The 15,923-nt window shown below is 39.0% G+C and overlaps 1 protein-coding gene across 5 annotated transcripts in view; it reads right to left on the bottom strand.

Moving 5' to 3' along the window:
* LOC124144189 (H(+)/Cl(-) exchange transporter 4-like) overlaps positions 1 to 14,039 on the bottom strand; it is a 90,705-nt gene extending 76,666 nt beyond the window's left edge. For 4 of the 5 annotated variants that reach the window (XM_048388245.1, XM_048388246.1, XM_048388247.1 and 1 more), the window contains exons 1-2: positions 13,883 to 14,039; positions 2,412 to 2,673 (exon numbers count right to left, since the gene is read on the bottom strand). In XM_048388245.1, coding sequence (XP_048244202.1) covers positions 2,412 to 2,625 — 214 coding nt within the window. In that variant the 5' untranslated portion in view covers positions 2,626 to 2,673; positions 13,883 to 14,039. The remainder of the gene's footprint in view (positions 1 to 2,411; positions 2,674 to 13,882) is intronic. The other variant, XM_048388248.1, reaches the window with a different exon arrangement.
* Between the last annotated feature and the right edge of the window lie 1,884 nt (positions 14,040 to 15,923).

Below are 15,923 nucleotides of genomic sequence, written 5' to 3'. Positions count from 1 at the left end.
GGTTCAACACAAAAGAACATTTTAAATAATGAATAGTGATACATTTTAGAGCTAATCACAACTATGAAGCAAGATGACTCAAAATTAGCAGTTTCATTAAAATCAGATCTATTTTACACTGATTTGATTCCTCTCTCAATTAAGATTTGGTAAACCATCTGTCACATCAGGTGAGTCCAGAGGGAACCTTGACAGCCCAATCTAACATGTCTTAATTGAAGGATGCATCTTTTCTTGAGCCAATCAGTTGTCAGCTTTCTAAAATGATTCCATTTGGCCCCATATCTTCCCAGATTGATTCATAAATTTTGATCTGAAGAAAAGTAATACAAAGACTCCCTATACCATGTATACAGCATACCCTTTTTGGAAAAGATGTCATGGCAGCCACAAATGACAACATATCAAGCACAGCCTTTACTGTTTTCCATTCAGTGAGTGAGTGAGTTGGGTTTAACGCTGCTTTTAACAGTATTACAGTTATATCGTGGCATGTCAGCTTAATGTGGAAGGAAAGCCCGAAGTGATGCAGGTCTCAGACGTTTACCATTTCGGTGAAACCCATGAGCATGGGTTGGTGCTGACAAACCTAGAAACATAATCAGGGTGAACCGGGATTCGAACCCACGATCAAAGGTTTCCGGCGTGCCAAAGGGACGCAACTCTGCAAAGCGAAGCACAGCACCTTAAACGACACCCGTGTCCCCGTTTTCCATTCAGAACTGCCTGATTACATTCACTTTATAGATACAGAAATCAGGTATGCTACTCCGAAAATTTTGATTGGCAGACAGGACATGCTAGGAAGTTCATGTGACATGACTTCTACTTAGGGTTAGTCAGATGCTAATGATGAGTGGTATCAAACCGGAATAAAAGATTTGACTTCAATGAGATTTGATGATAAGCCAACTATACACCTATACAACTATACATCTATAACCACTGACAATTTTAATTCAGGCATTTCAATTATCATGTTCTATCTCACAACCAGGTGCTCACTCAATCAGGTAAAATAACGACAAATTTACAACCAATTGGGTCAAAGTGTTAGTTTGTGAAACATCATGTTTCGGGAAATTCTTCAAAACTAGGAATTTTATCATTCTTGTAGAAATTACACAAATTTAGACATTTTTCATCATAACCAGTAAAATTCCTGCAAATACCATATCTCTATTATATTTTTGCCATAATCCTGTATTTGGGCTGTCATCACACTATAAATATCTTTTAGTCAGCTGACCCTTATCATTTGTGACATCACAAGACTAATTTGATGGCTTGAAATGTATTGCTTACTCCATTCTGTACTCCATATACTCCTCATGTTTCTCTAGTGCTCTATACTGTGTCATTTCCACATGATTCCATATGATGGGGCGGGATCATCCAAATGTTTATATTTTACTGTTAGGTTTATCCTTGGTCTTTCTGTATGCTAACAGGAGTTGTCTCCCTTGAATCTTCGGCTCTGATTTGAATGAGTGAGTGATTATAGTTGTACTCCTCTTTTAGAAATATTCCAGCAATAACAATGATGCCGGTCACCAAATTTTGTTGGCTTCACACACTGTGGCCATTTGGGAATCGAACCTTGGCAAAACACTAGGCTGCCCGACCGCCCCCAATAATATTTGTAATAATGGGAACATTTACAATATATCCATACTAACGTCACTGGGAAATATATTCAGTATTGAAAAATGACATATTACAAGTACAAAACTCTCTTGCTCCTCAATCTCCACAAATGTACACTTATCTTGTTCTGCCAAAGCATCGGAAACACACAATTACCTTGTGATTACTTAGTGTTTTAAAAAAATCCTCAACACAATGCTCTATTTATCATTCATAGTTTGCACCATTTAAAGTCATAGCTGAGTTATGTCCCTTGTCCTTTACCCATGAAGATCCGGGGCAGAATAGGTCTTCAGCACGCCATGCTTGCCATAAAAGCGACCATGCTTGTCGTACGAGGCGACTAACGGGATCGGGTGGTCAGCTTCGCTACCTGGTTGTGCATGTCATCGTATCCCAATGGCATGGATCGATGCTCATGATATCCATCACTGGATTGCCTGGTCCAGTCTCGATTATTTACAGACCATCGTCATATAGCTGGAATATTGCTGAGTGCGGCGTTAAACAACAATCAAACAAAACAAATCCTTGAAATACAGATTTGGCCAAAATTAACACGTTTTCTCTTTCAAGAAAATATGAAATTTCATCCAATTAAACTGCTTACTGAGTTCAAACATCATGGGTAACTTTAGTGAGGTATGTGTCACCTCCAACTCCTGACTAAGGCTGAAAATAATCTGTTACTAAACAAAACATAGCCTAATAAACTTTACTAACAGTACCAGTTTGTCAGAATTGAAACAAACGTGATAGCTTACCTTGTGACCGGTCAACTCCATCGGTGGCAATGCCTTGGTCGTCTCTGCCATCCATGGCGATGTCAAGCATTTCCTCGTCTTCGCTGCTGGGGTGCGGTGAGTGGCGACGACGACCAACAGCACCGTTGGAGTTGCCGCCGCTCACTGTACTAACACCGCTGTATGTCACAGCATTAGGATCCATATACTCTACAAGCAAAGGGGCAGTCTCCATACTATACAGCACACACTGACATCAACCAACAGGGCATCGGGGATAGCACTGCAAATAAGATCAAACAGAATTAAAATTAAAACAAACAAAATTAAATAAAAATAAATACTAATATAACCATGATTCTACAATGTTATTGTCATATTAAAAAGCTAATGGTTTTTTTCAAATTATGTAGCATTAGTAATTAGTGTGGAGAAATTTCTCAGGGGTAGATTTAACAACAAATTTGTGTGTAGCCAACAGGGCTTGCTCCTTTTAATAGTTACAGGCCCTTCTCCAAACTGGCCAAAAACAAAATGGCGGAGCCGCAAAGTGGCCGTACCTTTGGTCGTGTGGCCACCTAGCAGGGGTCTGAATTTTTTTTAACTCCTCAACCCTAAAACATTTCCTCCTTGAACTCTAATCTTGGCTTCCAAAGAAGCTGTTATACACAATATAACAACATTGCAAACAGATATCATTCTATTGAGAAGATCCAATTACATACATCAAACATACATGGAGAAGGGGTAAAATTTTTACTAGCCAGATGGGCCATCTACCTCATGTTTCAGCAAGCCCTTTGTAATTTTAACTGGCCACAGGCCAGCAGTTAAATCAACCCCTGCTTTCTGATCATTTTCTGCTTTGAATTATCATGAAACAGGAAAATTGTATTTGAAATTGGAACTAATATTTGAATTTCTTTTCCCGACCCCTCAAAATGAATTTTTGGACCAGTTATCCAGTATCCCCCCCCCCCCCAAATGTCTGGCCTATCCAGGGACATAACCCTGTCACTGTACCTCACCGTCATTACCTTTGGCTATACTCAATGTACTCCAAAAAATAATTCTGTCATATTGTTAAAAGTAGAACAGGAATCATAATATCAGCCTAGAACGTATTATTTCCTTGTTTTACAGAAATGCCAGTACAATATGTTTCCTTTTACCAGTAGTGTATCATTTTTGGAAATTAACTCCAAATCTGCTCTAAAAGATGTCTGTTACTGTGGATATTTTCTTCCTGGTTTTAGGACATTAATGAAGAAAGTCCCGACACAGCCCTTGGGGGTGGACCTCATTAGTCCCCTTTCAGCAGTTCACATGTAACATATGATAGATTGTTTGTTTGTTTGTTTGTTTGTTTGTAGTTTAATGCCACACTCAGCAATATTTCAGCTATATGACGGCAGTCTGTAAATAATCAAGTCCGGACCAAACAATCCAGTGATTGCATCATGAGCATCAATCAACGCAATTTGGATACGATGACATGCATCAACAAAGTCAGCGAGCCTGACCACCCGATCCCGTTAGTCGCCTCTTATGACAAGCATAGTCGCCTTTTACAACAAGCATGGGTTGCTGAAGACCTATTTTACCCTGGATTTTCACGGGTCGCATGTAATATGACAACAGTAACACAATAGATCATTCACAAAACAGTTAGATGGGGATGATTAGGGGGTGTCACTTCATGCAGGCAGTGGGGACATACCCTAGTGACAGCATGCTTGAAACATTCGCCCAAGAAATTATCTTGACTCTCGGACAACCTGTGCACCAGCATGACGACATATACTCACAGATAGAAATCAGGGAACACAAAAATGTAGAAACTAAGGAACCAGTTCTAAAGTTAAATGTCGGATAAAAAAAGAAATTCCTTAAGTTTTGAGACATACTCCAACTACCAGTTCTCCCAAAACACAATTCTGAAAACGTGGCCTCATTAGTCACTTTTGCATTCTCGTGCTTTGCTCCTCTGCTTTTTCAGGAAGTTTACTGACTGAATTTTGAACAAGGTGTTGAAAATCATTTGTTGTGTTTTTATACCTCAAACCTATCATTCTTTATTACGCACTGCACTAGAGGGACACTTACCACTAGTGCCAGCAAAATAGAGCCCTTCGGATAGAAAACTCTCTCTCTCTATCACTCACTCACTCACTCACTCACTCACTCACTCACACACACACACACACACACACACACACACACACACACACACACACACACACACACACACACACACACACACACCACACACACACACCACACACACACACACACCACACACACACCACTGACACACACACCTTAATTAAGATCTGACATCAAAGTTTTGAACTGGTCCCTTAATGCTCAATCATGTGCAGAACTTGATGTGAATACAAAAGGGTCAAATTCCTTATAACCTATGAAAATGTGCCAGGTATTTGGACAAAAGGCTAGATTACTCACAGACTATCATTAAGTCTCTTAAATATTTTAAATTTTGATAGAAACTAGCAACTCTATTTGAATTCAAAAGGAGCCTCAGTGTGATGGGAGATTAAGAACCTGAGGGAAATCTAGACTTGCTTTATTTAGGGTTGTAGCATTACACTAAGGGCTAGCAAAAGGGAAAATAATATGGTTCGGGGACCGTGAGACAGGCTAGGGGACTCATATTACTCGGTAATGGAGGTTTTTTGTCAAGAGTATAAAGCCCTAGGCTCCTTATTATTCTGAACTGTTCTTGCGTCAGCACATTATGTACCCTAACTTAATGACTGCGACGCTGGTATCAGGTGTGTTCCGAATATTCTCTGGTTTCTATGGATACTGCTACATATTACATATACTACACCACTTTTGATGGGGATATTTCTTCTTTTCATGATTCACAAAACCGATTCTCTTAACATGTCATGTGTATATATAAATTCAACATATCTGATTATCCAAATCAAAAGTTGAGTAGCGTATAAAGCAGTGTGCCAAAATAATGCTTTCCTCAATATCCTTATTTCCATTCATCAGAATATTATTTCTGCTTCAAGACAAATCATGACAATTTTGACAACCAGCATTATTAAACACTCTTAACACTAAGAGATTGAGATGGCTAATTCAACAGCGGCGTGAGAACCAATTGTATTTATTTTTCCAGCTTCCACTGGTTTCAAGTGTGTGTGTGTAAAGAGCATACAAAGTGGCTGTACCTTTGGTCGTGTAGCCACCCAGCAGGGGTCTGAATTTTTTTTAACTCCTCAACCCTAAAACGTTTATTCCTGAACTCTAATCTTGGCTTCCATTTGCCTCATTTCATGTTGATTTATGAGCAAATAAAGAAGCTGTTATACACAATATAACAACATGGCAGACAGATATCAAACATGGAGAAGGGGTGAAATTTTGACTAGCCAGATGGGCCATCTACTTTATGTTTCAGCAAGCCCTTTGTAATTTTAACTGGCCACAGGCCAACAGGCCAGCAGTTAAATCAACCCCTGCTTTCGGATTGTTTTCTCCTTGGAATCATCATGAAACAGGAAAATTGTATTTGAAATTGGAACTAATATTTGAATTTTGTTCCCGACCCCTCAAAATGAATTTTTGGACCAGTTATCCAGTATTACTCCCTACCCCCCCAAATGTCTGGCCTATCCAGGGACATAACCCTGTCACTGTACCTCATCGTCATCACCTTTGGCTATACTCAATGCACTCCACAAAATAATTCTGTCGTATTGTTAAAAGTAGGACAGGAATCGTGATATCAGCCTAGAACATATTATTTCCTTGTTTTACAGAAATACCTATATATGTTTTCTTTTACTGGTAGCTATGTATTTAGTCTGTCATTTTTGGAAGTTTCAACATGTTCAAGTGTGTGTGTGTAAAGAACATACATGCCGAGATGCACAACTAGGGCATGGTCGAAGGTTTGATACATGCCCCAACAATATTAACACATGTGCGATGGATACAACACAGAAACTGGAGATACAGAGAAGTCCCTTTCGGGAAGAAGCTGAGCAAAGAAATCTATGCAGCCATCATCAATCAACGTTCCAGATTGGGGATAAAAAGCAACTAAGAGTCTATTTTTGTATACTGGTCTGACTTCTCAATCTGTTTTGCAGCTGGAAATTATTTTAAAGATACATCGAAGAGAAACAAGTTCCTGCAAAGTAACACTCACTTTGAGTGAGTGAGTGAGTGTGGTTTTATGCCGCTTTTAGAATATTCCAGCTATATCACTGCGGGGGATACCGGAAAATGGGCTTCACATATTGTACCCATGTTGGGAATCGAACCCGGCGTGACGAGCGAACGCGTTACCACAAGGCTACCCGACCGCCCCATACTCACTTTGAAATTCATTTAATTAGAGTCCTCACATTTCCAAGGCAAGACACACGTACCTTCGTAACCATGAAAGTTTGATAATTCGGATGACTGCATTATGTTTCTGGATTAACCAGTCATAGGTTCAGAATAATATTCCTTTCAATCCATATGGCTGGATTAAAAATAAATGTTTTCACTAGTCAACAAATACAACTACAGATTATTTTTTTTGTATAATGCTGCACACATCAATATTCCAGCTATATGACGGTGATCTGTAAATAATCAAACCTGGATCAGACAATCCAGTGATTGACATCATGAGCATCAATCCACATAATTGGGATACGATGACATGCATCAACCGAGTCAGCGAGCCTGACCACCCGATCCCGTTAGTCGCCTTTTACGACAAGCATAGTTGCCTCTTCGGCAAGCATGGGTTGCCAAGGACCTATTCTACCCCGGATCTTCGCAGGTCAACTACAGAGTTGCCATCTACATAATGGTAACAATGGTAGTCTAAAAGAAAATGTTGCCAGTCCTTCTTGAATTTGAAAAGTCTGGGACAAGTGGACTCGTGTTAATCTCACACCTTGAAGGAGTGTTCTCAACAAGATTTCTGGAATAACCAGGTCCGGACGGACAAGGTGTTCTTGTTTCCCACAACAACACGTTCTCACTTCTGTGGTTGTCACCTGATCTTAGAGATGTCGTTGACCAATTAGCATGTCCATCCTCTCTAGTGAAACCCACAAGCACGGTATGGTGCTGACAAACCCAGAAACATCAGGAATTCACACCCACAGTCATAGATTGTCAACTGATATATGACTGATGTGAATATCTGATTAACTCAGAGGTCCAATGGCCAACTGCCAATAAAAATATCACAGCCAGATATAAGTGATCTTGACACAAAAATCTGTATAGGCCATTCACTTGGACCCTGAGAAATGTAATAAGTCAATGGCAAAAGTCAATAAGTCGGAAAGTTTCAAAAAGACAAACCATAACATCAAATCAATGCAATACCGTTAGTTATTGGGTGAATATATACAATCTGGCCATTGAACTTCACGACAAAAAAGGGCTTGACTAAGTCACTATAGCTCCTGACAGTGTGTCCTTATGATACAGAAAGTATGATGCAAGGACACGTGCTGCTTAGAATTTTAATTATGATTTTTTATGGCTGTGCTTTGTCTTATTAAATCGATACTGTAAGTAGGACTATACCCTACTGTTTACTCGAAATTTATGAAATAATGATACGTGTGAGGCCTTGTGTAATTTTTTTTAAACAAACCATCTGTCAAATTGAAATTCTATTTGTCTTCCGACAGCCATCTGAAAATCTGGATATTAGAAATACAGGACAAATGATTTAGATTTACTTATTATTATTAAAATTTCTTACTTATATTTTGACCTATAGGTACACAACATGATACTCAATCTAATCCAAATCATAAACCTAAAAAGTGTTGCTTAGCAACACAAAACTATAAGCATATCAGCTTCAATAAAGGCAATATCCTCTTAGTCTGAGAACAAGTTCCATATTCCTGGTTCAGGGGAATATGAAAGTAGTTGCTCAGGTAACGTTTAAATTAAATATTACAAATACACTGAGATATGAAAGTAAACTGAGACAGGCTAGGGCATGTGTTTGTGATCAGGGAAGAAATCATTCGTCGACATTCTTGAACCTTTTGATGCTTTTCCTAATTACAAACACTTAATAAAAATACTTAGTATGCTCAATATTTTTTAGAAAACACTGAGTGTCTATTCTTTTATGGTCATCTTTTAAAAATAACACTGTTTGTCTTTACTCTTACTGTATTCAACGTAATAAGCGCGCCGCTCTAATAAACGCCCACGGCGATAATTGCTAATATATTGGCTAGAGAACAATCCCAATTAGCACCCCTTCCGATTGATCAATGTACACAAGACTTATTTATTCGCATAAAATACGCACTCGTGTATGCACCCGTAATCATATTAATTATGGGCAATTAAATTATGGAAAAATATATGTCGTAAATAAACATTTCAGGCTGTCAGCATAAACAACGAAATTTATCTTTCAACTCTGTTTTTTTCCACAAAAAATAATATTCTAATAAGAGCCCCCTATTTCTAATTTTGAGAGCATGTTATTACGTTGAATACAGTATCATGCTTACAATGGTCAATATTTTCGACAAAACACAGTGTGTCTGTCCTTTCTACATGGTAGATATGATCTTATTACAATGGAATGAGAATGATGAAATTTTCTCCCACCCAACATTCGACCTGTGGCTTCGTGATGTCACTATCAGTTACCTCATGTTGTGATTAGTTTGCCACTATCTATGTCCTATGATAATATATATATTAAACTGTCATTGTTATGCAATGATGGAAATGCGCAACAGCAGTTAATGCATAGCTGAGACCTGACATTCAGCATGTGCAGCTATGACAGCTAATGGCTGACTGCCCTGGTGATTGTCTGTCCTCGTGATCCAGAAGAGTCTATCTAACATCAATCAACCCATTCAGGACAAACATTTTTGTTCAGAAAAGCAATAAAATAAAACAGTATTTCAATTACTTATTTGATATTGAAAAGGCTGTCTGAAATTATTGCCATACATGCAGTTTCCATGACGATGTCCTTGATGGTATTGCAGTTCAATCTACTGAATGTTTTGTACATATATGTTTTGGAAGTGGAATAAAAGTGTTTCTTTTTCAATTTTCTTTCTTATGAGGTTGGCATTGGTGAATCTGTTATTCAGTGAAAGTACCAACTCATCGATTTTAACCAATAACATCATGAATTAGACATCAACTGAATCAAGTATTGTCACATCTGTCAGATCATGGTTTCCTTCAAAGTCATACTTGACATTGTTAGGTCGATATCAAAATCAAAATTCTTAATTTGTGAATAATTAGTTTTTCTTTTCTTCATCAATTTGTACATTTATCAGTTTAGTGGAATAGTTTGGGAGATTAAAGGTGCATTAAACTTGTGTGATGTATTTGATGGTACATGTATCCTCAACATGCTTCAACTAAGCATGCTAAGGGAACTTATCATCTATAGTTTTCCCATATTTTATTATAGTCAAGAGTAAGTGTGTAAGTGGTTTTACATCACTTTTACCAATATTTCAGCAATATCACGATGTTGGACACGACAATTTGGCTTCACACATTGTACCCATGTGGGGAATCGAACCCGGGTTTCGGGGTGCCAAACTTTAACCACTAGGCTACCCCGCCATCCCTAGAGAACAATGTAACTGTAACCCTGTAACCCTGTACAGAATACAGAAAGATCATCAAATGTGCTGATCAAGTCATTTGTCACCCACTCGTGTTATTCTGGGACAAGCCGAATAGGGACTTGTGTCCCTCTCATGGCCATTTTTGTGACCGGGTTCCGTCTATGAGCGAACCTGCATAGCTAACAGAATTGTCAACTCATTGCGTAATGATTCACGTACATTTCCCCTATATATCATTTATATTCCAGATGCTATTGAAAACACATCAGGACATTTTTATACAATATGGATGAACACATTTATCTTGGGTATATATTAAAAAAACAAGACATATGGAAAATCAAACATTATTCCTGAGGGATTCTTTGACCAAAGTAATTGAAGTCATATGCACATTCTGATTGGTTTGTCACATTTTTGCACATAACATTCATCTATAGGGAGACGAGTCTTCTTACAGGTTACGGAAAGGGGCGAGTGATGACGAATGCTGATCAAGTAAGACAGAGTTGTCTCCCTTAATTCCCCCTCAAAGGAATGGTGCATGATATACCAAGAAAACAGAGGGGAAAAGTTCAATGAGATATTAATTCTTGTGTTGAAAGTTTCAAAAATACATCAACAGGGATATTCATTGAAAATTAAGAAAATTACTGATCGTTACAATTTTTTAATGCTACTAAATTAATTACAATTTTCAACAAATATATGTTTTGGGGGTTTGTTTTTCTAGTTAATTCTAGTAATTCTAGTTAAATATGTTATTCATGATTGAGTAATCACTACAAACATGAACACAGACAACAGTTAATCACAAAGAGGGCCATGATAAACAGACAAGGACAACTGATTTGGAGTGAACTTAAATACACTACACAAGAATACAACAAATCTTATGCAGGAATACAACGTCTGATACAAGAATACAACAATCTTCTAGAAGAGTACAACACATCTACCACAAATGTGCAAAGAGTTGCAGGAACTCATGCGCTGGTTGCTGAACACTGAGTGATAACAGGTGGGTGGGGGTGTGAGGGGACATGTATTGAGACTAGTCAGTAGGGCAGCAGTACCACAACACATAGCCTTGTGTTACATACCTTATAACTTGGGAATGGCTCCAAGACAATGCAACACACCAAAATAATATATGTTATATACAATAATAATCATCTAATTGTCAATATTTATACACAAAAGGCTCATTCATATAAATACAATTGACAGTTGTTTTGTCGTGTAATATACTACTCAAAACAAGTTAAGGACCACTGATTCTTTCATATTACTATAGCTAATCTGTCATGCCAGGACTAGATGATTCTTTCAGGTGAGGTGAAATGGGGTTCAACATTGCGTCCAAGATTATTGCACTTACATAACGACGTGCATGTACGTGTGTGTGTTATGTGTGTGTGTGTGTTATGTGAACATTATTTCTGTTGTGTAATTTGCTGAAATTTGAGAAAACTTCAATAATCCGCAATCCTTTGAACCAATGTGTTATGAGTGAGTTAGTTGGGTTAAACGCTGCTTTTAACAGTATTCCAGTCATATCGCAGCGTGTCAGCTTAATCACGGGTTAATGTGGGAGGAAAGCCCGAAGTGAAGCAGGTCTCAGACGTTTACCACTTCGGTGAAACCCAAAAGGATGGGTATGGTGCTGACAAACCTAGAAACATAATCGGGGAGAACCGGGATTCAAACCCATAATCCTAGGTTTCTGGCGTGCCCAAGGGATGCAGCTCTGCACAGCGAATCCAATTCCTTAGACTACTGGGCCACTTGTGCTGCCCAATGTGTTAGGAGAGTGAGTGAGTGAGTATGTATGGTTTTACACCCCTTTAAGCAATATTCCAGCAATATCACGGCGGAGGACACCAGAAATGGCTTCGCACAATGTACCCATGTGGTGAATCAAACCCGGGCCTTCAGCGTGGCGAGCGAACACTTTAACCATTAGGCTACCCCACTGCCCCGAATGTGTTATGTGTGCCATATACAGGACACAAGGAGCCAGACGAGCAACTTCAATGAGTATATGTAAATGTTACATCACTGTCAAAACATGACAGACAAACCAGCGATTGATAGCATGAGCAAACATTCCTCGGGGCATGGTGACACAGAATAAGCGATATCACACAATGCACATGTTGTAGGTAACCCTGATAACAATGGGATCCTCATATTCATGATATTGATATTAACTGATACTTGGGAAAAGTATAGATACTGGTGACCCCGTACCAACCAAAGATTACATACACATTTAGCTTAATTCATCAACATAAAAGAAGCAGAAATGAAAATGTGTATGGATGATAACTGCTTGTGATGACAACGCACCTAATACCTGTTTTTTTAGTGCCTGCCCACTGAGATACCATGCTGCAGTTTAACATGTTATTGTTAACATGGACACCCAACTCAGACACAATATACTGCTCTGCGATGACCAATCCATGCCCAGTCCTAGCCCACAGAGGCAGTCAGAGATGACGTTAATGAAACAGAGCTAGGTCCCTGTAGCTTACCTGGTGTAGACTGTATCTTTATAGTATATTCATTGATCAGGATACTGGAACCGGATGATGCATTTTTGCATAAAAACTAACCTTGTCTAGTGTTCCAGCAAATGCTATATTCAACATTTCTATAAATACTAGCCACCATATGTTGCAAAGTGTTTCAAATATATTTACATCTTGTTATGCTATGTTAATGTGACAAAAGAATGCAGCTTGCTCGAGAACATTTTTATAAAATGACACATTTTACAACACTGAAACGGTTTGATAGAACTTCAAAGACACACACAGTCTAAACAAATCTGAAACCACATAAGGTTATTATCGTTCATACACAGTTTCAGTTTCCCACTTGTTTTTTATTTTTGATATTATAAAACATCTTTTAGATCTAATTTATTATCTAAAGGAAACATATTGGGGATAGAATTCAGTAGTTTATTCAAATCAGCCTGGGGCGGTCGGGTAGCCTAGTGGTTAAAGCGTTCGCTCGTCACGCCGAAGACCCGGGTTCGATTCCCGACATGGGTACAATGTGTGAAACCCATTTCTGGTGTCCCCCGCCGTGATATTGCTGGAATATTGCTAAAAGCGGCGTAAAACCATACTCAGTCAGTCATTCAGTCAAATCAGCCTGTAGGCCGGCCCTACAAATATACAGGTACCCCTTGGCGTTCAGGCCTACACACAAATTGTTTTGGGGTAAACATAAACACAGTATGACTCAGCAGTCATATGTCGTCGTATCATAGGTTTTTGGACGGCCATGGTTATCACGATTACTAGCACCACAACAAGGGGTGCGGGATCACACATACATTATTAATAGTCAGATGATAACCTGTTTTTAAGATAAAGTCGTCTTTTATAAGCGGATGAGATGTTTTACAGTTGTTTTAGTGATTAAAGTGAAAATTACAAATGTTTCTTAAGCGTTCGAAAACCCAAAATACAGGGATACAAAGATGCTAATCGTTGTTACCAAATTACCAACGACTGAGTTACATTATAATTACAGAATAAGTCATAAGAAACACCTGGAGGAACAACCACAGGCATGTTTCTATCGTTCATCCTGTTCAACGATGACTCGGCCGGCATATTATGAGAGTATTTATGAAATTTAATACACGTCTTGAGCTACTTTTTGTTAGATACGTGGTATTTCTGGAGTATATATTTCATTTGGATTAATTACGACAGGCAATAGTTAAAAAAACAGACCACAGTACATGACAGAACTAAGCCTAGTGCTCACATCTCTGTTTCAATGAATGATGGAGCATGACTTTGTCATTTTGTTTACACCGCATATATTCACACTAACCTGCAAAAGATCGGTCTTGTTTGTTACGATCGGTAACTCTGGTTTGGTGAAGGATAAGGAAACGATTTAACAGAAACGAATCGCACGAACAGCGTTAAAATATTGACAACACCACCAAAATAATAGTCTCGTGACCCACGGGGTTGCTTCTCAAGAACTTCCGGGTTCAAACATATTACTGTACAGTATGTGTGCAAGAGTTGTCTCCCTTAGAAAATATTTTTAGCTTCACGAAGCCACTGAACAAACACACATGTTCACAATTAAATCAAAATTGAAGTTAATGTCAGTACATAGTACGGCGACGAAAAGAGGATTTTCTTACAAATACTTATGTCAGATGTCCGTTTTAGCACTTCATATGTATAAGGCATAGGGTAGCCAAGTGGTTAAGCGTTCGCTTGTCAAGCCGAATTAACCCGGGTTCGATTCCCAACATTGCTACAATGTATGAAGCCCATTTCTCGTGTCCACCGCCGTGATATTTACTCACTCACAGACATGTATAAAAATTACATTACATTATCAGCGTTTTTCTGCAATTTGCTTTTTGAGAGTATATGCCCATAAGGCCAGGAGGTGGGCGATCGTCACGAGGCGATTGTTGTTGCGTATCATCCGGGTACTCACGGGGAAAAAACAATAACAAAGGCAACAACCAGTCCGGGGAATTGCGTTAGATCAGTGCCCCTTTAAGTCTAGTTAATAGACAAAAATGATGTTTGAACGACTGTTCACAATATTACTCAACACCAGTGTCAGAGTCAGGCTCGCATGGTTGATGCATGTCATCGTATCCCAGTTGCCTGGGTCGATGATCATGATGTCGATCACTGGATTGTCTGGTCGAGACTCCATTATTTATAAACCCCCGTCATGTAGTTGGAAGATTACGGAGTGCGGCGTTAAACATCAGAGAAATAAATGTTAGAGCAAAAAACAACAACATCTTTTTATAGTCTTTGGGGGATTCTTGACTTTCTTTTAATTGTTTATTTTTCCATGCTTCAGTGTCGAGGTTTCACATCATTTCTCTCATATTAGCAAATTTTAAAAGCTTTAAAAAAGGGAAATATACTCACAAAATGTTTAAAATATGTAACTGGTGTACCCTCAATGATTGTCAGACTTGCACGGTGGGGTTGGTCATGCATCTAGTTCCGATGACGTGACGCTGAGGATGCTTAACCTGTGGGTGGTGTCATTTCTCCTGCGTTGTGTTTTCGCTGCAGCTTCAGTGGAGGCATAGACAGACAGAGGGCGGATCTTGGGCCTCTTGTCCCGTGATGAGGTCGTGCAGCACAGCAAACAATTCAGCTGAAATAAACAGTAAGATCGTGAATATCTTTACAAATTTTGTTAAATTAAATAATTGGCTATTTCTTAGAGAGTAGTGTCTCTGTCGTATCACTACTTAATTCACATACCAGCATTTAAAGGAATAATAAAATATATTTCACATTATGTACCCATCCCACGTTCAGTGTCGGACGCGTTCATTATTTGACTAAGGGATTTTCTAATTCGCACAGATTAGGATAGTGAGTGAGTTTAGCGCCGCTTCAATACTTCATTAATAGACCCGTAAATAGCGACTATGCTTGTCGTAAGAGGTGACTAAGAGGATCGGGTGGTCAGGCTCGCTGACTTGGTTGATGCATGTCACCGTATCCTAATTCCGTGGGACCCGTGAAGATTCGGGGTAGAATAGGTCGTCAGCAACCCATGCTTGCAGTAAAAGATGACTATGCTTGTCGTAAAAGGCGTCTAACCGGATCGGGTTGTCAGGCTCGCTGACTTGGTTGATGCATGTCATCGATCCCAATTGCGTGGATCGATGCTCATGATATTAATCACTAGATTGTCTGGTCCAGACTCGATTATTTACAGACCGCCGTCATATAGCTGGAATATTGCTGAGTGCGGCGTTAAACAACAAACCAACCAACCAACCAACTAATTGCGTGGATCGATGCTCGTGATATCAATCACTGGATTGTCTGGTCCAGACTCGATTATTTACGGACCGCAGTCATATAGC

Source organism: Haliotis rufescens, unplaced genomic scaffold, assembly GCF_023055435.1.
Source record: "Haliotis rufescens isolate VD_foot unplaced genomic scaffold, xgHalRufe1.0.p SCAF_7, whole genome shotgun sequence".
In the NCBI taxonomy this organism is placed as follows: Eukaryota; Metazoa; Mollusca; class Gastropoda; order Lepetellida; family Haliotidae; genus Haliotis; species Haliotis rufescens.
Note: the sequence above shows the minus strand (reverse complement) of the source record. Positions and strands in the feature narration are given on the sequence as shown.